This window comes from Drosophila biarmipes, chromosome X (assembly GCF_025231255.1).
Source record: "Drosophila biarmipes strain raj3 chromosome X, RU_DBia_V1.1, whole genome shotgun sequence".
In the NCBI taxonomy this organism is placed as follows: domain Eukaryota; kingdom Metazoa; phylum Arthropoda; class Insecta; order Diptera; family Drosophilidae; genus Drosophila; species Drosophila biarmipes.
In genome coordinates this window covers 22,921,236-22,944,566 of record NC_066611.1, presented here as the reverse complement: position 1 = coordinate 22,944,566, position 23,331 = coordinate 22,921,236, and the positions used below count along the sequence as shown (strand labels likewise).

General features: G+C 41.8%; 2 protein-coding genes across 9 annotated transcripts; both read right to left on the bottom strand.

Annotated features, from left to right (window-relative positions):
- Positions 1-7,904: 7,904 nt before the first annotated feature.
- Positions 7,905-19,833, bottom strand: LOC108023339 (E3 ubiquitin-protein ligase TRIM33). 8 transcript variants are annotated; one of them, XM_017092678.3, is made up of 8 exons: positions 19,741-19,833; positions 16,081-16,827; positions 15,074-15,577; positions 12,864-14,914; positions 11,787-12,309; positions 11,405-11,568; positions 11,105-11,337; positions 7,905-10,961 (listed from the first exon to the last, which is right to left on the bottom strand). In XM_017092678.3, the coding sequence occupies exons 3-8, from the start codon at positions 15,571-15,573 to the stop codon at positions 10,857-10,859; spliced, it is 3,576 nt and encodes a 1,191-aa protein (XP_016948167.1). In that variant the 5' UTR covers positions 15,574-15,577; positions 16,081-16,827; positions 19,741-19,833; the 3' UTR covers positions 7,905-10,856. The 8 variants fall into 8 exon arrangements, with proteins under 8 accessions (XP_016948167.1, XP_016948169.1, XP_043949373.1 ...); XM_017092680.3 differs by having other exon boundaries at positions 19,620-19,752; XM_044093438.2 differs by having other exon boundaries at positions 19,632-19,751.
- Positions 19,834-20,335: 502 nt separating this feature from the next.
- LOC108023321 (histidine-rich glycoprotein) lies at positions 20,336-21,881 on the bottom strand. The gene is made up of 2 exons (XM_017092624.2): positions 21,767-21,881; positions 20,336-20,893 (listed from the first exon to the last, which is right to left on the bottom strand). Exons 1-2 carry the CDS (start codon positions 21,779-21,781, stop codon positions 20,453-20,455), a joined length of 456 nt encoding a protein of 151 aa, XP_016948113.1. The 5' UTR covers positions 21,782-21,881; the 3' UTR covers positions 20,336-20,452.
- Between the last annotated feature and the right edge of the window lie 1,450 nt (positions 21,882-23,331).

The following is a 23,331-nucleotide window of genomic DNA, read 5'->3' as shown; positions in this document are numbered from 1 at the left end:
TACAAAATCAGGATTTCACTAGGGGGATTGCTCAATGCTTAAAAATTCAATTGAATATAGTTCACTCGCTACTCGCTCCACGGCACAATATTCAATAAAATATTGTCAGCTCGAAAATCGATATTCGATGAAGATTGCTGAAAGAGTGAATCGAAATTCAGGTCTAACTCAGAATCCGAATCAATACTCCGTAGCTATCCGTCGTTTGAGTTTCGTTAAAGGTACAGTTACCATTTAGAATGCTTATTTGTTCTTATAATGCTTTATTGTATAATTGGTTCAAAAGTTCGCTCAGTGTATGCACGTGTGTATTCGTTATTCCTTTGCTGTGGGGACATCGGGGTCACCAAACTCAGTTTATGGGGTCACAAGCAGGTGGCGTTAAAAAAATGTTTTAAAAACCATTACAAAATCTTTAACTATGTAGCTTACTAATTGAATGCAAAATAAGGATATGTCTAACTCTTACTTCGTACCTAGCAATTTTTTATGTAGTTCTTAACTATAGCGAAAAAACTGCTCAAACAATACAAAATAATGTAACAAAAGGATATGTTTACTGTTTTTTCTTTTTTTTAAGTTTGAATTTCAAGTTTAGAATTTCGTATTTTTAACTAATTTAAAAGAAGCGCCCAAACAATTTCAAAAACGCAACAGAGGGATATGTCTGGGATTTTGGGGACTTCGGCTCAACAAATGAATATTGTCATTATTTCTTTTACTCTCTTCATTAAATTCTCAAAATTTGTATAATATTTGTAAACGCTAATTTGTATATTTTAAAAATAATTCAATACGTATGTAAAGCATATCAAAGCCAAACACACACACGCGCGCCATAACTAATCAAAGAAGGGTTTCCAAAATCAAATAAATTAGTTATATCATTGATTTAAGACTATCACAGGCGGGAGGGTACTTTCTGAAGGGGCAATGGAGTTGTGTGGGGGAGGGAGGTCTATATAGACCATATAGACCCGATCTGATCCTGATTCTGATCCCGGGGACAGCAACAATTGAAACTTATCTCGAGGCATTTATGTATAGGGTGCCGCCACAGAATCATCCATCTATCATATCATATCATCTAGCATATCCGAATATACATACATATATCTTGTTTGAGTTTTGAGTTCTGAGTTTTCGAGTTTCAAGTTTCGAGTCGAGTTGAGTTGAGTTGAGTTGAGTGTGTGGCATGCAAGAGTTTACTTATCGTTCGTTAAATAGTCTGCCATTTGCGAGTAAAATGGTAAAAGGTGTAAAAAGCCTAAGGAGTACAGTCAGCAAAAATGGTATAAGTTGGTTTCTGTAGTTCACATAGTTATAATTTATGTAAATAGTTTAAATCTGCGCCTTCCCGTTCGCTATATATATATTATGTATTTTGTATGTGTAAAGTACCTAGCACAAATCAGAGTCAAGTGAGAAGGTCGAAGGTCACAAGGGTTAGATGTGGATAGAAGAACAGTTAGCTTGGTTCTAGAGGAACATTTACATATTTTTGTTTGTTTTCACATTATTTTCTTTAATTTTTGGTGTTTGCCCTTTAACCCTTGTGCTATTAACTAAATGCTGCCCTACAAAAAAAGATAAAAATACTTAGGTTTGATGTAAATTTGTTTAAATCATTTGTGTTTTGGTGTTCTTTTTTTAGTTTAGCTTTTTCGTTTTTGTTTTTTGCTTGGTAAAATTCCATTTGTTCGAGTTAAATATCCACAGTGGCTACTTTTGGCGCCCACTGTCCATATGAAATATATATGTGTATATATATTTGCTTAGTAAATTTTAAGTTAATTCAATTTTACTTTTGAGGCAGCTTTATTTAGTTTTGTTTTTCTATTCTCAAAGAAAGTTCAAAAATCCTCTTGAATAGTTTGGGTAAACATATATCGCTTCGATACACTCGAAAAAGTGTTTGCTGTGCCTTAAGTTTGCCCTTTCTCTTACATTCTTTTTTTATGCTTTTTTATTGTATTGCACTCTGTTTTTTTAGTTTAATTAAAATGCCCAACAATGTTTCTTTTTCGATTTGGTTGCTTAAAGGGAGATTGTTTTGGTTTGTTAATGGTTTGTTTTCGTTTTTAACTATACAACATCAAAAATAACTCACATAAAATTCATTCAACATCTTATCGTTTAGGCTAAAGTACACATGTATATGTCATGTATATATCATGTATATAAGGTGTATATAATTCATAAAACATTCTAATGGTAATATGTTTGTATGTTTTTCGGATTTGTTTTTGGTTTCGCTATCGTTTTCGTCGTCTTCGATCTGCTGGAAAACCGTATTTTCGTTATCATATCCATTTCCAATTGATTTTTTATCTTCCGTAGTCCTATATAGGTAGTATATGTATAAATATCGTAATCGTAATCGTAATGCAATACAATAAGTTGACTGTATATTTGGTGCCCAAAAATATTGTTGTTGTGTTCCTGCACTCGACCCCAAAAATGTTTTCTGCAAACTTCGCTTACCTACAAAATATCTGCTTAAGGATTACAAATCGTATCTGTATCTGTATCTGTATCTGGTTTTGGTTTTCCACTATTCTTTTGGTTTCTCATTTTGTTTAAAGCCATTTGACAACACAGGGAATTTGTTCGTTATGTTTATTGGGTTTGCCTTACGTTTGCTTGAAATGTCGAGTATGTTATCTCTATGGGGATTGATAATCTATGCGAACCTGGAGGATCCCGAACCACACACCCTTTACATTTTACATTTTACATGTTACAGCTTACATGTTACGTTTTTCACTTTAACATTTTTCCAATACGTCGTTGTCTAATTTACGCGTTTCGTGGTGTGTGTGTGTGTGTATGTGTGTGTGTGTAAGAGGTGCGGCAAAGTTTCTTGCAGTGTAGCTCGCTCCAATCTGGTTTTCCTGCCCTCTAAATTGGTATCTACATTTGTTATACTATATATATTACTTAAAAATTTGCCAAGGCGCGCAAAAGTTTTCGGTTTCTATTGGTTTTTTGGTCATATCTTAATTCGAATATACATATATATATTTTGTTATTATCGAGCTATGTATAAATGTGTCGTTATTGTTAGTTGTGTAAATTTTGTTTTCCATATTAATCGCTACACATAAAAATGTTGGGGTTTCCTTTGGGGCATGCCGCCTGCTGAACGCCCTCACACTGCGAACAGGCCTGGAGACAACTTGGTTCTTCAAATTGTTTCCCTCGGCATTACTTGCTATAATATTATTGCTCTATGGTTCTACAACTAGTGTTCCGGCACCCAACTGTCTTGGTATCCACATGCCACTTTGTCTGCTACTAGTTATTATTAGTATTTGTTATGTATTTGTTAATTTAAATTGTTGCCTTTGCATTTTGTTTTGTTTTGCGCTGAGAGAAATTAGGAAGTTGGTTTTTGTTGTTCATTAGCTTAGTTTCTGGTTTCCTTGTTGTCGGTTTTCGGTTATCGGTTTTCGGTATTAAAATTCTAGAAAAATAAAAGCTTTCTAATTGCTTCTGTTTTATTTGGTATCCTGCCGCTTAGCCCCTCTATATTTCCGTTTCGATCCGACCCTATCGTAGGTATTCGTTCATAGCTTCCTCCTGGCCCAAACACGAAAAGCTTTTATTCCTATGTCGACTTCGATTTCATGTTCGTTCGTTTGTATTGCAATTTGTTGATTCTAACTTGATTTCGTCGCTATAATCTAGTAAATATGTATGTATATAATTTTTGTTTTCTTACTCGGTTTCGCCGGTTGTCAAAAAAGGACTCACTAATGTTACAGCACATCAATAAACAATTTTCATTATCTCCTAGCTTCTATCCGCTCTCCCCTATCGTAAGTCATGGCACTATAGTTTAGTTTCTGTGTGGTTTCCTCTATAAGACATATGCGCTTAGATATATATTCAAAAACACTACACACTCGCTCGCACGCACAGGACACACACTGACAAAAAAGGTGAGCAACAATCGATCGAAGAAAACCATGGGTGTGGAACCAAATCGACAAACCGAACCCACTGCGGTGTATAAATATCGGCATAGTGTGTAAACATTATGCAAAACTCTCTACTTCGGTTTTCCCCTCCTCGTTCTTCTTTTCCTTGTAGCATAGTGTAAATAATTCCCAGTGATATGTACGCAAATTTAACACAACAACTCGACCAGGGAGTTTTACATTAGCCTCTCTTACGGTTTCTACGTATTCTTATATTCTCTAAACACTAAGTTCAAGCGGAAAGCATTAAATGGTCGACGACTTAAATGCAATATCTGAACAGAGGTTCTGGGCAAGATACAGATACAAAGCCTGAGCGGTACCGAAAAGTGTGGTGTGTAAAAACCAGGAAAACAAAGGCTGTAGTGTTCTGTATACTGTTTTGAATTCTCTTCGGCTCGTTTTTATTCTGGGGCTTTCACAGTGTGGGGGGAGTTCTTTTGAATCCCTGGTGTTCCATATCGCATTACCTACATATAAGTATATCATTCACATAAGCTGAACACAACTCAATATTATCAACAATTGTTTCGTGAGTTAGGATATTGCGGGAAATAAACTAGGGATTCGGGGAAAATATGTGTGAAATCATAATTCATAAAGTTGAGGAACTTGTTTGTTTTCTTCATAACGTCTCACAGCAGGCAAATCAAGTGTAGCTGATTTTGGGTTAGTTTCCCGGGTTTCTGCCAGGCTAAAATGTTTTAGATCGATCTTGGAACGTGTTTAATTGATTTGCTTGCTCTGAGTTTCCAGTTTTTCTCAGAGTGTGTGTATTGTAAACTTGCTTTTGATTACATATTGTTTGTCTTTGGTTTTTTGTTTTTTGTTCAGTTTTCTTCGCTTAATCTTATTAATGGTTTATCCGTATAATATATATAATTCTTTTTGGTAATTGATTGCTTGTCGTTTAGTGTTCATTTTTGTTATCAACTTGACATGTGATCTCCGCAAATAAATCCCAAAAAATGTTTTGCCTTTATTAAAAAGTGTTCTTTTGTTTTTTTTTGTTTCCTACTGGAAGCCGGGGATAATAACCCCCCGGTTTCAACTAACTTTACTTCGAATTGGTTTCCATCGACTTCTCCTGTTTGTCTATAATAAGGCGAAAAATATCATCAAAAAATTGACGTACACTAGATTGTATTTCTGTTGTTTTGGTTTCTATCAATTATTGTTTTACATATATGTAAGTATATGTACGCATGTATAAATAATTTAGTAAATTTGTTTTGGTTTTTGTTTTGTTTTTGTTTTTTCTCGCACGTCTCCTCCTGTTTTCAACGGGGACTGTCTAAATAGGTTGAGTTCCTTTATCTGAACGGGTTCTCTGGACCAGAGGACCGCCTTTAAAATGTATCTCGCCTTAAATAAAATACATAATATATTTGTTGTTTGTTTTGTATATGTCTGCTTGTATATGTATATATAGATATATGTTTGTTATACATTTATATTAAAATAATTTGATGTATAAAGCGTTTGTTTGGGTTGGTTTTCTTGTTTGTTTACTCTCGATCTATGTTACTTGTGGCTCTTGTCTCGGAATTCAACTAAATGCAAGTGTGATGCAAGACGCACGAACTGCTGACTGGCAAAATGAGGAGCGGGTGGGTGATTGTGGGCGTAGTGGGTGGCGGGTGGCATGGTGGATCGGGAGGCATGGTGTGTGTAGCAGTGTGTTCGGTGTGTCACAGTGTGTAGTTAACTAAACCATCGACCTGCGGGCATCTGAATACCCCTGTAGTCGTAGACACATACCCGACTTCAATATGTACGTCGTATATGTATAGTTTTATATGTCATGGCCGCGCGAAATCGGTTGGATTCTAAGCGTCGCATCGAGGAACAAACTGTGTAACAAATCCAGCCGGAAATACTGTACTACATCGATATCGTATCGTTAACTAGTTTCAGTTACAGCGCTGCCTTACATTTACAATTTACACTTGATCTTCTGAGCAAAAGTCTCAAAAATAGCTCGCTTTTGTTTTCCAACTCGTTTATTTTGACCACAGAAGAACAGAACAAAATAATACACTGATCGAACTAATAAAATAATAATCGTAAAAGTAAGGTGGACAATGTGTAGTGTTTCACTTGGTTACAACTCCGCTCGTCTCTCCTAGTTTTCCACATCGGTTGTATAAAAATCTTTGGCAGCATCTTATTAAAAGGTTCGTGTTCTCGCTGGATCTCGCCAATTCTCCACTATATATAGGTAGGCATACATGGCTATATAATAATTTTCGTGTGTGTCGGTTAGGAATTAAAGTAACTACATATATAAAGTGATTGAGAAACATGTGTAAAGTTAAGTATTTCCTAGTTAGTTGTACAATCTTTTTGGATATTCTCCACTCGCACTCCCTCTCTCGCTGAGTGGGCCAAAGTAAAGTCAAAACCATAGAGTACAGGGAATACGAATCGAAAATTAATATATATATATTTGAATACAGTACATGTGATTCCGATATAGATTGTAATATAGATGTAAAGAGTTGAGGTGGAAAGCTTTCACTTTGTCACATTTAAACAGTAGGCAACTAAGAAAATATCTCATCCCCCGCACGATTCAGTTTCTTTTCGTTACATTCTTCGTTTTCACTTTAACATTTGTGGTTCCTATTGCTTGTCGCAGCGGTCGGCCTTGAAAATAAAGCGCAGTGGGTGGCGGGGCGGAGAAGGGCGTGGCAGGGGGCGGTCTTGGTCTTCTCGTCAGTCGGTTGAGTTGGTTAAGGGTTAAGGGTTAAATGTAAAATGGCATCTTGTCCAAAAGCGTCCAATGGTCCATCTTTCGCCCAATCACTATTCCGATTCGTCTTCGTTAAGTTTTGCAGTTCGTTCGGTTCGGTAATCACTAACTGGTAGTTAGTAGTTGGTGTTTGTCGCTGACTAGTGGTAGTATCGCCCCTCGCCCGGCCACGCCCTCTTTCCGGGCCTTTCGCTAATCGTACATAACTGTATACATAATACGAATATATACAGGTTGTAAATATACATATATTTTCGCTAGAAATCCTATACTTCATACGTAGTTATTAAAATGTTATCGTCGTTAAGTTGCGTAATCTCAACTAAATTGTAAATTTGATTTAAACTTAAGCACATTTATGTTTATTTGGTTTTTTACTTAAAAATTTGTATGCCATAGGAAATAAATTTGTTTTTCTTTGTGTGTTTGGTGTGGAAAAGTCGTTTTTTTGCTACTGAAACACATCGCATCGCATCGCATTGCTTCGCATAAAAATCATATACAATTTCACTTAATATCATTTTCATAGTCAACTTAAATTAAAATTTAAAATTTTCTTTAAAGCAAAAATTGACTTTTTTCCATTTTGTGGTTTCAACAAAGAGAGAGAAACAATAAAACTAACACAAATTAAGATAATAATAAATGTTAACCTTTTTATGTGTCGGTCGGTTTTAGTTTATAAAATAAAAGCGTGTGGAATTACAATTTCATTTGAAGGCTTTCCATAAAACTATAAACAAATGTAAAATGGTATTTTTAGTGGGCTCCCCACCCCTCCTTGTATAACAGTTTTCGAGTTTGTTTTATGGTTTGTTTTTGCAGAAATTCTGTTGCCTAAGTCGAAGACAAAGTTTAGGAATAAAAAATGAAACAATAGAGTAACAAGTATAAATACAAACACGATTAGGAAAAGAAATTAAAAACAATTCTTTTGGTATACTTTGCATTTGAGTGTGCTTCCATTGTCTTTAGCAAATGTTTCCTCTTAATACTTCCGTAGTTAATGCAGCGACAAAAATAAAATAAAAATATCTATGCCAAAATGGAAGAGGAAAGGTGGTTTAAGGAAAGTGAACCGAGACCCAAGGGATCTCGCGATAAATTCAATTCAATAGTATAACATTCGCTTGGGGCCTAAGTTAGAGTAAACGAAATGCAAAACATAAAATTAAAAATATATATTTCAACAGCCAAATTGTTTCACAAAAAATTGCATTTTTTACCCTCTCTCTCTTTCGCTCACAATCATACACAATCATAATTGTACCTCCCCTACTAGGACCTGCTTTTCTCGCCTACGATCAACAACAAAATTGGGGTACATACTATCAATTATCAATTATGTTCATAATTTCAGTGGTATAACATAAATAGAAGCGCTTCACATTGGTTGTGGTAGTTAATCATAGGTATTTTCTTAAGCTAAATTATAATTAGGTATACAGAACTGTGTAGCCTCACACGTAACAACGTAAAAACTAAACAAAAATAATTGTAATTACAAGTATGACAGTAAATGATGGTCCAGCAAGTGCTTCTGGGTATTCATTATCGCACACTTGCTCGATTAGTTTAACTTAACATTTAACATGAACATAAACGCGATTTTCATGGTTCTGTGTTGTGTATATGCTTAAACTAGGATTAAAAATTTTAAAAATGACAAGATTTAAAACAGTTTTCTTCACTTTTCTCAGCGCTGCGGCCAAAGATGGGTCTAACATTATTTCTGCTGTTTAAAACATTGAAAAGGAATCGAAAACGACCAGGATATGGTACACAATACAAAGGATTCGTTTCGTTGTCGGTGCAAAGTATGCTGCATGCTGCATGCAGCACGGTGCACGTTTTGTGAGTATGTGTAGTGTAAACATAAGTGTAGATGTTGATGTGGTTGTGGATGTATATAATAAACGTGGTTACAGCCTATAGAAAATAAGTTGCTTGCTTCGCTTTGCTCTCTCGCCCAACTTCTAAATCATCTAAATAAAACGCCACTTTGTTGTTCTACCTATCGCTTCTCACACGGTAAAATTCACACAATTAAAAAATGTTAAATCGTTATTTTGTATATAGATAAATAATAATGTCTTGGGAGTAAACCAGCCTTATATTGTATTACAACGGGAAAGAAATGTTGCATGTATCCGTACATATCATTTACCATCTTAAATGGTTGTTTGTCGCTATGTCGCCCATATAAATCGTGAGTGGGTGTATGTTGTGAGTGTTGCGGTTGTGTATTGCATTTGTTTTTTGTATACAAGCAAAAGGAATATTTGTTTTTCTTTGTTTCGTTTAACAATGTATAATAGAACTTAACAGATACGTTTGTAGGTTTTTTAACGCTTTTTTTTGTTGTCTCTCTGCTGTTTTAGTTATCATAGTTGTTGGCCTAATGCGGACCGCCGATTCACGAGTCCGCATTCGATTTGTTTGGTTTGTTAGCTTACAGAGTAGTTTGTATGTTGAGTTTGTTGTCTGTAGTTCTGGTTGGATCGCTGTGGCGTGAAGAACGCAATTAGTTGGACACATATCGAATGTATTTTCTCTGGGTCGGTCTCTGGTGTAGTGTGTGTTGCCTCCTCTCGTCCTTCGTCCCTCGCTATCCCTATCGCCTATGCCTAACTCCCTACTGCTCTCTTCTCGTCCTGCTTTTTGTATATTATATGGCAAAGTCATATAGTCATAGGATTTCACATATATGTTTAAGATATATATAGTTTTGTTTTGTTTTGTTTTGTTTTATATATTCATATAGATTTATATATAAATAGATATCACCTTATATAAGCAGCGTAAGGAAAAACCTAAACAGTTTTGTTATTTTCTGAATTTTGTTATCTTAGTGTTTGGTTTCAGTTTCGAAATCAAAATAACTACTTGGATTTCATCTTCTTCTAGAATTATTGCCTGTACGCGACCTCTGATGACGCCCTCAACAAATGATTTACCTCCTTATTTGTTTAGCAAAACCTGTGCACAAAAGTTGCACATTTTGCTAGATATACATAGATGTTGTATACTAGGTGTAGATATATATATGCGTGTTTCGTTTTTTTTGTCGTTTTGTTTTTTAGAAAAAGATTCTGGAAGGGTATGCACAAAAAAGCTAATCGGTCGATATAACAATATATATGTCTATATAGATAATAAGTAACATGTAAAGTAGTAGTGTTTGTGTGAGTGTGGCGTGTGTGTGTGAGTGTATGACAATTTTTAACAAGAACATAAATTCAATGAAAAAAGCATAATCAAAAACAATTCAAAAAGAGTTTTTAAAAAACATTTTCAAAATACCCCACTTTTCTTCGTTTGCTCCTCTTGCTCTTTCTTCTTATTCTTTTTGCTGTTGTTATTCGTTACACTAAGTAAAATATTTGTTTGTATTCTTTGTTAGATTTGTTGATGTTTGTTTTTAGTAGTAGCGCTAATTGTTTTTAAATTAGAGATCAAAAATAGTATTTGTTGCATTTTGTTTATCGTTTTTTGTTATTGTTTTATACAGTTGCTGTGGCTCTTGAAACGGCAACGTTTGTGGTTTTTAAAAGGATTTTTGGTGTTTCGAGATTTTGCTTTTCCCTCTTCTAGCGTACAGGTATATATACTTTGTCATATATATACTTCTAACTGGATTGTTGCAATTGCTGGTAGTCTAATGTCGTTGTTTCCAGCTAGCTTGCTTTGCCTTGCTGCAACACTCTCCTAATTCTCGCATCAAGTTGCTATTGAATGACTGATGTTGCTGTCGTCGACGGCTGTTGGTTGCTGTTGCTGCTGTTGCAAATGAGGCCAATGTTGCCCAAGTTGCTGACGTTGTCTATGTTGCTTATGCTGCTTATGCTGCTCAAGGTGCTCATGTTGCTCAAGTTGTTCACGTTGCTCATGTTGCACATTTGACTGATACTGTTGCCGTTGCTATTGCAGTGTTGAGGTTGAGTCCTTGCCAAGAGGTTGATGTTGCTGTTGCTGTTGCTATTGCTGTTGCTATTGCTGTTGCTGCTGCTGCTGGTTGCTTGCTGCCGTCGACACCCGTATATCTTGCCCGACGAGTATTTGTAGTTGTATTTGTTCATATCGACTGATGGACGATTATTGCGCGCTTTGATTTGCAATCAGTGAACATAGAGGGTGTTCAAGACCAGAACATGATGGTTGTTCTTGGCCAGCGTCACCACATAGCCCTCGGATGTGATCTTAAGGCCGCAGCAGCGGGAAACCTGCGAATGAATCATGGTTAGCTCATCTCTTCTCATCTCCCCTCTCTAAGAGCACTCGAAATGATGTTGTTTATGTTTTCGAAAAATGTTGTTTTCCCTGTGGCTTACTTAATATATTGCTACATTGTTGGGTAATCACTCACCTTGACATGGGGACACTCGAACTCAGACTGGAGGGCGCCCTCACGTGAGTAGCAGGCGACGTGGAAGCGATTGCCGTGCGAGTCGCCGATGAGCACGTCCCCGGCATTCGAAATATCGATGCCGTTGGGGAAGCAGGTGACCTTCTCGTTGCCAATGCGATAGAGGAATGTGCCGTCGTCCTGGAAGACGGCCACACAATGGCCCTTGAAATCGCACACGTAAAAGTCGTTGTCTGGCGGGGAGTACAATAATCAGGGTCATTATTAGTTTACTATCTGGTATTAGGGAGGACTACCCACCTCTTATAGCAATGTCGGAGGGCTCGCGCATGTAGTCGCTGCAGTCGAACCAGCGAACCAGTTCGCCCTCCTCGGAGATGACGAACACGGTGGGCGAAACGCTATCGACGGCCACGATGTGACCCTTAGCGGTGACAGCCAGTCCCGCCACGATATCGATGTATCTGCAATGGGGAATTTATTTAAATTAGTTACTTTTTTTAGAATACAGTAGGTTATTTCGTTCTCTGTCCTAACCCGCTCGGTATTACTTTGATAAGCCAGGTTTTATAACTAGCCTACTTCAGTTTCAGAAGTTGATTTTGTAGGAAAATTAAATTTATCCTTTTTAATTGCCTAATATTCATATAAATTTATCTGACTCAGAAATCGTTATATTTACCTGATGGCGATCTTGCGCATAAAGTGTCCGCACTTGGAGAATATCTGCATGCGGGAGCGCTCGTTGCCGCGGTCGCAGACCACGAACTTGCCGTTGTTGTGCATCACGGCCACCTTGCGCGGATACCAGAGCTGGCCTTCTTCCTTGCCGGCCACTCCGAACTGGAACTTGAGGGCGCCCATCTTGTCGAAGACCTCGATGCGGTGGTTGTTCGTGTCCGCCACGATGATCTCCTCGTCGACGCCCAGGCAGAAGCCGTGGGGCGAGTTGAACTGGCCCTTAGCCGTGCCGAGGGAGCCGAACTTGCAGCGGATCTGCATGGGGGTGGCCTTGTTGCGGCCCGTCACCACGCTGGTGGTGCCCGGCGCCGCCACGGCATGGAAGTTGTTCAGTCCCATGTCCTCCACGCCACCCGCGATCGGGTTGAGCGACTGCAAGCTGGGCGAGGTGGCCGGCGGCATGCAGAAATCTGACAAAAAATCAATGCCCGTTGAGGATCCGTTCAACAAAAGATCATCGTCGTCTGTGTGGGTGGTGTCGCAGAGGTTTCGTCGTGTTTTTGGCGGTGGTTTGGGATTCGGGTGTTGTTTTGGTGGGTGTGGTGTAGGTGTGGGTGTTTGGCATTTTGTGCAGGAAGCAGAAAAGAAAAAGAACTCAAAAGAGTAAGGAAACCAAAAAGAAAGTGTAGATACGTTGGCTAAACGCTGATCTATTATTGTTTTCCTAATCACTACAAGCTTTAATTAACTTTTATTATTATTTTGAAAGTGTAATCATAAACAATTTAAAAGGCTTAATTTATCTCAAAGAATTAAACTTAGTCTGGAAAATTCGAGATAAATATGGTTTTGTACGATAAAAATGGCTTAAAAAACACTAATCCATTTACCAATAGGTAAAATATTACTTTAAGATATAAATTAAGATGAAGTTTTTTTTGCGATATAAAACACTAAAAAACTGAAAAATAGGAAAGCCCCTGCCAAAGAACACATACATACAAACATATATGGATTAACTGCACCAGCTCTTCCCTGCATTACGATCATATTGCGATGTAATCAGACAAAAACTCACCATTGTTGTTGAGTCCCAGCTTGGCCAGCGCCTGCAGGTTATTCAGCGCTCGTTGGTCGCCCGAGAGGATGTCCGCCAGGGTGATGGTCTGCGTGGACGGCCCCGCCGATGCCGGCATCACGGCCTGCTGTTGCTGCTGATGCGGATGCGGCGCGCCGACGACAGCTCCCCCGGCCACGGCCACGGAACCACCAGGCACTTGAGCAACATTCGGCACAGGTCCGGCCGCACCGCCTCCGACGGCCAGGGCGTCGTTGAGGGTGTCAGGCATCGTCTCCGTCAAGCTGGCCAACCGCGAGATATTGTACTCCAGCATGCTGAAGCTGGGCGGCGGACCCCCGGCGCCCAGGCCATTGATGGATATGTTCGGGCCGGGACCGGCGTTGAGATTGACATGAGCAGCCTGCTGGACAATGCCCTGCGGGGCAACCAGCTGGGCCATCTGCGGGGGCATGGTTTGGGCCGATGGTGGCTGGTGCAGCTGTTGCTGCTGCTGCACTTGGTGTTGCTGGTGCTTCTGCTGCTGTTGTTGCACCTGCTGCAACACCACCGCCTGCTGCTGCTGTTGCGACTGCTGCTGTTGCGATTGCTGCTGCTGCTGGGCAGAGGGCAACTGCTGCTGCGAAGGTGGCTGCGGCGGCGAGTCCATCATGGAGAAGTTGGTCATCACCGAGTTTGTGTCGCCATCGAAGGAACTCTGCAGCGAGGAGGGCAGCGATATGGGACTGAATACGGCAGAGCTGAGGCGGCCCTGGACAGAGGAGCTGCCCCGATGACCCACAATAAGGTTGTTTGAGCTGTGCTGTTGCTGCAACTGCAATTGCTGCTGTTGGTGCTGCACATGTTGCTGCTGCTGCTGCACTTGATGGTGCTGGTGTTGCTGTTGCACTTGCTGCTGCTGCTGCTGCTGTTGTTGCTGCTGCTGTTGTGCCATCACTTGCTTCTTGGGACTGGTGTCACTCTGATCGGTTTGGAACTTGCCAAACATCTCCCTGGCGAACTGCTCAAACTTCTCCGGCTTGGAGTCGAACTGCAGCTGATAGTTGACGTCGCACTTGGGCGTCTGCTCCATGAGATTCAAGCACTGGGCATTGATCACGGGCTTCAGGAGCAGGAACTCCACGGCATTGGCCTTGTCGATGGCCCGCTGGCCGAACTGCGCCGCCTGCTGCAGCTTACCCATGTTGTTCTCCAGGCTCTGCATCAGGTCCATGATCTTGAGCTCGCGCTCCGAGTGGAGGCGACCCAGCTCGTTGAGCATCTGGTCCTTGATCGATTCGAGCATACGCTTGTAGCTCTTGTAGGCGTCCTCGATCTGCTGGCGCACCGTGTCGTGCTGCGACTGCAGCTCCGTGAGGGCGCTGCCCAGGTTGCCGCCCGCATCGTTGCAGTAGTCGGCCTTCTTGAGCGCCTCGCTCAGCGTCTGCTCGAGATCGGCGCGCACCGCCTGCTCTGCCACCGTGGCCGTCTCGTAGTGGTGATCGCTGCCCTTGTGGTCGCTCAGCAAGCAGTCGTTGCAGGTGGGCACCTGGCAGTTGAAGCAGTAGTACTTGAGATTCTCGCTCACATGTTGCCGGCAGCACACCGGCTTGTGGATGATCAGCTTGTCGTGGACGTTCTTGGTCAGATCCTCGATGCGCACCACATGGTGGTTCTCGAAGCAGCGCATATACTTGTGGGCATTGTCGCAGCCGTTGCACAGAAAGTTGGCGCAGTCGTTGCACCGCGAGATGGCCTCCTCCTTGCTCTTGCACGAGGTGCACACAATGTGCTCCGACTCCAGGTTGGAGAGGTCCAGTATATTGGTCACGATGTAGTCGCAGGTCAGACCCTTGACCCCCTTGGGGCCCAGGGGCGTTTCCTGCTTGCAAACGGGGCACTCGAGCAGCAGGGCGGGCAGGCGGTGCTGGTTCTCGCTGCCGTCGAACGAGGACGAGGAGCAGCTGTTCGGCGAGCTGGCCGCCATTGAGTCCTTCGACACCACAGCCTGCAGGCAGTCCTCGCAGAAGACGTGCAGGCAGGACAGGATGCGCGGCATCACGAGGCGCGAGCTGTGGGCAAATGCGAACAAAGAGCGAGGGTTATGCACGTTACGATTCAGTTTAAAGAAATTTACGAGGGCAAATTCGTCCTTGAAGGGGGATATTTTCAGATAATTAAATGGGGTCGCTCTGCCTTATAACATTCTTGTTATATTTTGATCGCCTCACCTGCACAGCTTGCACAGCTTGTCCCCGTCCTTGATCATCAGGCCGTTGCACGAGTCCTCCAGCGAGTCCAGCTCGGTGACGCCGTGGCTGCTCAGCTCCTGGCTGCTCCCGGCACTGTCTACATCCACCACCAGGCCCAGGCCCGAGGAGTTCGAGTCGTCCAGCAGGCAGCCGCCGGAGGGGCCGGCGATAGCCGTAGAGCCCGTCGATGAGATGGAGGCCGCCGAGCCGATGCTCGAGGAGCTGGTCACATCGAGGCTGCCGACCGTGCTGCTGCCCTTGCCGGTGTCCGTGTCCGTGCCCGAGCCCGAGCAGGAGCCCGAGCTGGAGCTGGAGCTGCTCGAGCTGGAGCTGCTGCTGCTCGTGTTGCTCACGTCGATGTCCTCCAGCACCGATGAGTTCGAGGCATCGTCGCTGAGAACGGTCTTCAGGCTGGGAGGCCCCGGCGAACACGGATCGACCGTGTCCACCGCCAGGACTGGCTCCTCCAAGGTATTCATTATCCTGAGGAGGAAAAGATTTGATTGAGAATGATATATATTGATATTCCTATTACATAATTAAGTATAATTAAATATTAAAGCAATTAATTCTAGGTCCTAAGGTTAAAGCAAATGTAAATAAAATAGGCGTATTATTAAAGGAAGAAATGAATTACGGATATTCCCCCAAAGGTTACTGAAACGGGGGTAAGTATTTAAGATAACAGTTCCCCTGAAAGTAGTCAAGACTCTGAAAAAAGGGTATAGGCTATAAAGCAAATTTTATGCACTATTGTGATAAATAGGTATTTTCTCTTATATTATTATTCAAACATAACTAAGAAGGCATCTAAATGTTTTACTGTTAGAACACTTATGTATACAAATCAACGCAGTTTAGAGAAAATACGAGTTCAATGAAATATTTACTTTAAGACTACAAATTTGTTGTTAAGAAAAAGACGAAAGGTGTATGGGTTAGATTCCTAAATATTTAGATGCACAATTATTTTTGCCGTAGCTCACCTTTTTTCTGGCGCTTCCTGGGTTGGTAAGGGACTCGTCTTCCTATTTAAATGACTTTTTTTACTGCCTGGGGCTGTATTTCCGGTTTCCTATATATCCTGTTTCCTGTATCCAGCTTCCTTTGTCCTGCTTCCAGTGTCCAGATTCCTTTATCCTGCTTCCTGCTTAGCTCCTTGAGGTCGCTGCACTCCTTGCTCCTAGCTCCTGGCTCCTTCCTATTCACTGCTGATCCTACTGCTGCTCCCTAATGTCCTGCCGCTCTTCCAAGAGAGCCATTCCAATGGGGGTGTCTCCTCTCGCCACGGAAAGTGCAACCACAGTTCCTTTCTCCGGGGGAGGGGCGGGGGCTTGGAGAAGAGATCCTGATACGACGAACAGACGCAAACACCTTTTCTCCTTCTTGTCTCCCTCTCTGTCTCTCTTAAAATGTATTGCAAATTTGTAAAAATGTTGCGAGCCTCCTGTGACTTTGGGTTTGTATCTTTGTTATTTGGTGTTTTCGGTTCTGGATTCGCCGCTTGTCTTTTTATAATTTTATATTTTTTGGTATTTCTATATATATGTATACATTTTTGCTTAGAGGTTTGCCGAATCGTTTAAAGCATTTGGAAACTGCGTGTTGCGGTGATCCTGGTTGATATTTCTTTTTTGTTGTACGAGGACGAAATGAAATCAAGGACGAACGAGGCGACGACAACAAACACTGACGAAGAAGACGGCGACGTAAATTGGACGACAGCGCCGCTCCTTTGGAATTTGCAAAAGAATGGAAATCGTTGATCCTCTGGTTAGTAGAAAATTACACAATTTTGCAAAAATAACTGGGAAAACGAAAAACACACCGAACAAATAGAAACTAAGAGAAAAAACAAACAAACAACGAAAATTGTTCTGTAAAACAGAACAATAACAAGTGGCTCGAACGTAACTGACAAACTGAGAAAAGGGAGTGAACAGTGTGACGACTTGGCATTAAATCAAATGAGAAAATGATTTTTCCGCACGGATTTCGCCACGCCCAGGTCCGATATTCTTTTCCTTGCCACAAGCCCCCCTGCGAAATGCAACATCCCTTGGACGACGCCTCTGGCTTATGCAACACCACACACATACACGCACACAACCACACACACTCGCACACTTTGCTGCATACTTTTCGGATGCGGAAAACCGCATTTCCACCGCCTTTGCCATTTTCCGGGAAAATGCTTCAGCAATGGCGAATATTTGAAACATTTACCCATTTCCGATTTGAGCCGAAAATAGTTTCAGCTAAAAAGAGCTGATTAAAAGCTCAGCAGCCCTTGGAGGAATTGTAATAAACTTTGCTTATGCGTCGTGGTTTGAGATATAGAAAAGATAATATGATGACAAGAAGGGTTTAAGTTGACCCCTCTTCTAGAAGAGTCTTTAGACCCTAAATATACGTAATTTTTGAAACAAAATGATATATTCTTAGCAGGAATACATATTATATTCTTTAAGAAACCTGTGCGAAAGCAAACATTGTTGATCAAGTAGGCCTAAGATTTAAGATTTTAAATATTTAAAAATGAAAGAAAGAAGATTGTACAATTAAACTAGTGTTTTGTTATATTCTATTCTTAAATAGATTTCAATTTCGTTATCGTTCTGCATTTTATCTGAACTTATGTTTATTGTGTACGAGGACTTTTATTATTGTTTTTAAGTAGTTATCCGTATCTTCCAATATAAAGGTGAGATGATTTTACTTTAAATAAATCTAAAACTCCCCCAGCTTGCAAGTAGCTAACTGGACTTCAGTTAGTCCTACAAGGATTCTCTAATGGGATACACATTTTTTACTAGTTACAATATTAACACCTCAAAAATAGAAGTATCTCAAAACAAATCCTAAGATCCCAAAAGTATCTAGCATTTTCGACAACAAGAATGCCATTCCAATTGGATTACAGGCCGGCAAGCATAAGCGAATTGGAGTATCTTTTTGTTTTCCGTTTCTGAGAATCTGAAGTGCGACCAGAATTTTGTGGAATTTTGATGTTAGGGTCTATGCTATTGGAACGAACATTGAATGTGTGTATGGCGTTTGTTTATCTGATCGCTCGTTTTCCAATTAATATTTATAGTAACCCGTTAAAGGGGGTTTGCGGGGGTGAAAGGGGATGGGGGAGAGGAGAATCCAATTCCCATTTGCGTCAAGTTTACGTTACGTTTTTCGCCGTTATGTGTAGCTATGCGTCCCGCACACACACACACGACACCCATCGAGCTCTTCTTTGCTCCTTCTTCTTCCTTTTCGCCTCTCCATTCACGCAGGCGCGTCCTCAGTGCTGAGCTTTCTGGCTATTTCCCCGCTAGTTGCGGCAAAAAAGCTGCCCTCACAAGGACAGCCGACCAAAGGGTGTAGAGTCCTTGAACAAGTAATTCAATTGGGGGCAAGGCAATTGCTGCTGCAACTGCCCAAATAAACGGATTTAAGTTTACTCAACAGCATGCCAGTTTTGTCGGCGGAAGCGTGCGGCAGATTTAAATCTAGTTTAGCTTCGTCCCCTCCACCCACCCGTGCACACGCACACCCACATGGCAAATCAGCTGCACACACACACGCGCACAGCGAACACACGTGGTAAACGAATACGGCAGGGCTCTTTTTAATACTTGTTTCCGCTTTCTTGGATTATTGTTATTACGATTCTGTGGCCCCCTATCGACTTGGTGGAATCTGCTCCGCAGCTGATGTTTTCCTGTCCATTTCCACGTACTTTTTGATTTATTTCACTTTAAATGTGTGCCGCTCTCTTGCGCTGGCTGGCGAACAGTTATTTTCGAGTCGAGTGCAGCGCTGCCAGGGCTGCGAGGCAGAGCAGGACGGAGAGAGGGCGAGAGAGCGAGCGTTACGAAGAAAAGTTCTCACTTTTGTTTGTATAGGTGTGCGCAAGCTCGCTCAAACGCGGCAAAAAAAAATAAAATAAGAATACGAAAACGGCGACCCACACACACATACACTGGCAAACAGGGAAAAAAAAAACATGTGAAATGAAAACTTAATTCTCCGTTTTAAATTCGGAAATAAACACAGTTCTCGGGCAGTCGGCTTTGATACGCAGTCAACGGGTGGGGGCGGGGGGTGGCGAGTTGGGTGGGCAGGGGGAAGGGGGCGGTGGGCCCACTGGCGTTGTCCTTGAACGCAAAATTTCCACTTGACTACCGCCCAGGTGGTCGCGGTCAAGCGACACCCACACAGGCACACCGCGACGCACTCGCGCACACACTCGCACACTGCTGGGCAGACAGGAGGCGAAAAAAGTCCTTGGGACTGCGATTGAGATGCCTGAACACCCGCCGTCCGTCTCTTGCGGCAGCTTTCGGGCAGAAGTGGAAAAACCAATGCGCGATTCGCCAATTTGCCTCACTGGCGGTACCTAATGTTTCAAGTGTAGTTCTCGTTTTCACACGTTTTTCCTCCTCTCCTTGCTGCTCGTTACGTTACGATTTTATATTTGCTCGACACTCAACACACAGATACGCACACACACTCACACCCATACGCTTACAGCTACTCGTACTTGCTGCCGCTATTCACTAAATCAGCGAAGCCAACACTTTCGGGGCATACGAGAAACCAGCAGACCGCCAATCGGAGTCGGATTGGCTCCGGATAAAATTAATAATTACTTTTGCTCCCGTCGAACTTTTGTATGCAGTTGTTGGTGATGGCGATTCCCCGATCGTTTTCCTCGATGCTGCCGTGCGAATCGATTTGTTGCCTCGGCGCTTGCCCATCGCTAGCAATGCGCCTATCGAATACGCCGATGCGCCTACCACAGCGAAGACACCCACCACATCAGACTTAATATACCGAAAATAAAAATACTATAAAATACGTTTTGCGGAAGTTTACCATAGTTCGCTCTGGTCACTCTGGATATGTTAAAAAATATTTAAATTTTAAATTCATATTGATTAAATAATCTTGTGGTTCTTATTTATTTTTAGATTAATTTATCCCATATTATATATGTCTAGTTGTAAATCATTTAATAAAAATATTTTATAGTAACTTCAAAGCTGCAAAGTTGTTTTCTTGGCGAGCCTGGTCACCCTGGGTATTTTCAAAAAATGTAAAATTCCAATTACATACTTAAATTGTGGAGTTCTTAATTGGTTAGTAATCGAAGTATTTGAGGGGCTTAGATTTGGTTTCGATTCCCGAAAGTTTAAGAAAATAAAGATCGATCGACTCGGGAGGTACTATTTAGGTACTATTTAGGCAAACATTTTATTAACACAAGAAAATTAACATAGAAAGATCCTAAGCGCTAACGAAACCCTACAGCTCATTTGGCATTCCCGATTCGGGTCCAGAATCCACATGCTCATCCGATGCCTACTCGTGGTGCGAGTAGTGCTCGTAGTGCTCCGAGTGGTGCACCGGCTCCTCGTAGTGGCCGTGCTCATGGACGTGCGACTCGCTGTGGTTCTCCAGCACCAGCCCGTGGTTGTGGTTGTGCTCGCTCTTCGGGTGCAGGATCTTCAGCTTCTGCTTGGTGCCCCCGATCTCGATGGGCTTCTTCACCAGGTGCTGGTCCTCCTTCTTGATGTAGACGGGCACGGCGTGGTAGTGGTGGAACTTGACGCTCTGGTGCGACGTCGCGTGCTTGTGGTCCACCTCGTGGTGCAGCTCCGTCTCCTCGTGCTCCGGCTCGTAGTGGGCGTGGGCGTGGTGCTCCGGCTCGTGGTGTTCGTGGTGCTCGTACTCCTCGTGCCCCTGGTGGTAGTCGTGGATCTTCAGAGCTCCACTCACGGCCAGCAGGGCCAGGCAGGGAAGCTGCGGGAATAGTTGTAGTGATTTAAATAGGGGTTCTAACAAGCCGAACATGGATAGAAGTACAGAACTTGAGCCTCATCAAGAGGGTAAGAGCAAGTAATAATTGGATTAAGTTTGTTTTTGGTGTTCGTCCCTGGTGTTTTCTTGAAAAGTAATATTTTACATAAAAAGGTTTCGCAGCGCTTTCCGATTATGTAACATTCTGCGGAAAATTAGAGGGCAGCGTATCCTCTTTAGATCGTCTATAATTTAAAGTTCTTATTGCTGAGAAAAAAATATGTTTTAAATATTCCGACTTAAAATATTATTTATAAAGTATTATTTTTTTTAATAAAATGAAGACTATTTTATAACATTCCTTTGCTGTTCTCCTGCCCTTTAAAGGTAAAAATAGTTGATAACTGTATCCCCTCTTTCGGTACTTCGAAGATTTGAATTCTATTTATTGGAGAAAAATATAGATTTTTACAATATGGCTTATAAAGCCCTTTAAACAACCTTTTTTTTGCTTAGAAAAATATTAACATTACTCCTATTAAAAATATTGTACAAATAATCCTATACAAAACATCACTTGCAAAGACTTTCAAAATACTTTTCAATAAAATATAAATACATTTCCTCACTCGACTAAAATCAATTACTTTCAAGATAGCTTTTTGAAGTACTAACAACTTTTTTCTAAGTAGATTTTTTAAATTTTTTTTTAATTTATGTCTGTACTTAATTAAAACAAGAAAAAAACTCGCGCTCTTCATTAATTTTAAACTGCAGGACCAGGTTTAGAAAATGTAAGCATCACTTTTGGATGGATACGCAAAGCACGATGTCTTCAAGGATTTTTGATATGATGTGGTAAACTCCAATGCTTACAGCGAATTTCAGCATGGTTTTCGGGATGCTTTCGTTTCACACACACACTTTGGATCACAATCAAAAAATATTCGAAGCCGCAGACCGATACGCGAGGTGCTCTCCTTGGCGGTGGATGGCTGAATGTGGCCTGCGTTCGGGACCAGATTCGATTTATACCCGGCCCAAGCCGAGCGAAATGTGAAATGCGCGGCGGCAACAAGAAACAGCAGTGGCAGCACAACGGCAACGAACTTCAGCCGAAGTCGCTGGCTGTTGTTGTAATTTATGGCCGCTGCCTGCCACAATTGTTTGGAAAATTTGGAAAATAGGTGCGTGCGACAGTGGTTCAATTAAAGCGGATTACGTATACGGCATGTGGCCTTTGCTGCCGCCGCGGCCAGTTTCCTGCGCAGGAGAAACCGAAACCCGTTGTCAATCAACGGGTTAACAACCACCCAGCTAGAAAACCAGTCGCCGCTGAAAATTCGACGCAAGTGCAAGGCAATCAGGCGCAAAAAACCGATAAAAAATGTTGAATTAAAATTGAAAAAAATAACAAGGGAGGGGGTAAATGATGCTACAGGATTCTGTAGATTTCAGCAGCTTACCGGTGACTATGGGCGCAGTTGCTATAACTTTGGTTAAAAAGCCACAATGATCCATCCCGTTATCGCCTACTTTTATCGTTATTTCAATTCTTACGAATGCCACCACTTTTTGTTATCGCCCTTGAAAATCTAAAGATATATACATTCTCTAAGCATCCATTGGGCTATATTCGTACTGTTCCCCGTGCAAATTAGATTTCTTACGTAAAATTAGGGTTCGACTGTTTCCCCAGATTCTTTATAGATGGAGTTCTATCACTTTATACCCTTTCTTACAGCTCTGGCAAACCCGTCGATAGTCGCCGATTTTATTTATCGCCCTGGGAAATTTAAACATTAAATCAGATGATCTGTATCTAATAACGAGCACAGCACCATTACTCTCTTTGAAAGCAAGGCGAACAAGATTTCCCTGATATATTACGACAATCTAATATATAAGCTAACGCCCTTAGTTATCGGTTTTGCAATTCTGACGATAGCCGCCGATAGACAATTTCCGCGTTGTTTTCGACTGTTGCAGCTTTTGGGGCCACTTAACCCAGTCCCCAGGTTGATGGGCCAATCCCAAGCCCAGGCCCCGATGATGGATGATCGATTGAGATGGAGTGAAGGGCTTTTCACAATCTCCATGCCGTGCTGCAAGTTGCAAGTGCGTTCCCCCCGGTGGGCGGTGGGTGGTGAGGCAGGGGGCAGGGGGCGTGTCAGGTGAAAGGTGCGTCTACTCGGGGCGATAATTGCCCACCGGCGGCTGGCTTTCCACATCCCATTCATTTCCATTCGATCCCATTTGAGCGAGTAAGAAATTAAAATGCTGCACTATACAATCGTATTAGATAATGGCTTCGGCTTGGCGGCGGGTTAACGACTTCTCCACTGGGGAAGCTCGCGGAATGGCCCAAAATCCATTCCGATAACCGTTCCGAGTGCGCGAAAAGCAGCCCGGTTTATTGGGTTAGTGTGCTCTGGGCGCAC

What these genes read in the sequence shown, in the direction of transcription:
- LOC108023339 (XM_017092678.3), bottom strand. Translation starts at nt 15,573, where the DNA reads ATGAATACCTTGGAGGAGCCAGTCCTGGCGGTGGACACGGTCGATCCG. An exon ending in GCTGGGACTCAACAACAATG is followed by an intron (nt 12,310 to 12,863) that starts GTGAGTTTTTGT and finishes CCACCCACACAG; the next exon opens with ACGACGATGATCTTTTGTTG. An exon ending in ATGCGCAAGATCGCCATCAG is followed by an intron (nt 11,569 to 11,786) that starts GTAAATATAACG and finishes TCCCCATTGCAG; the next exon opens with ATACATCGATATCGTGGCGG.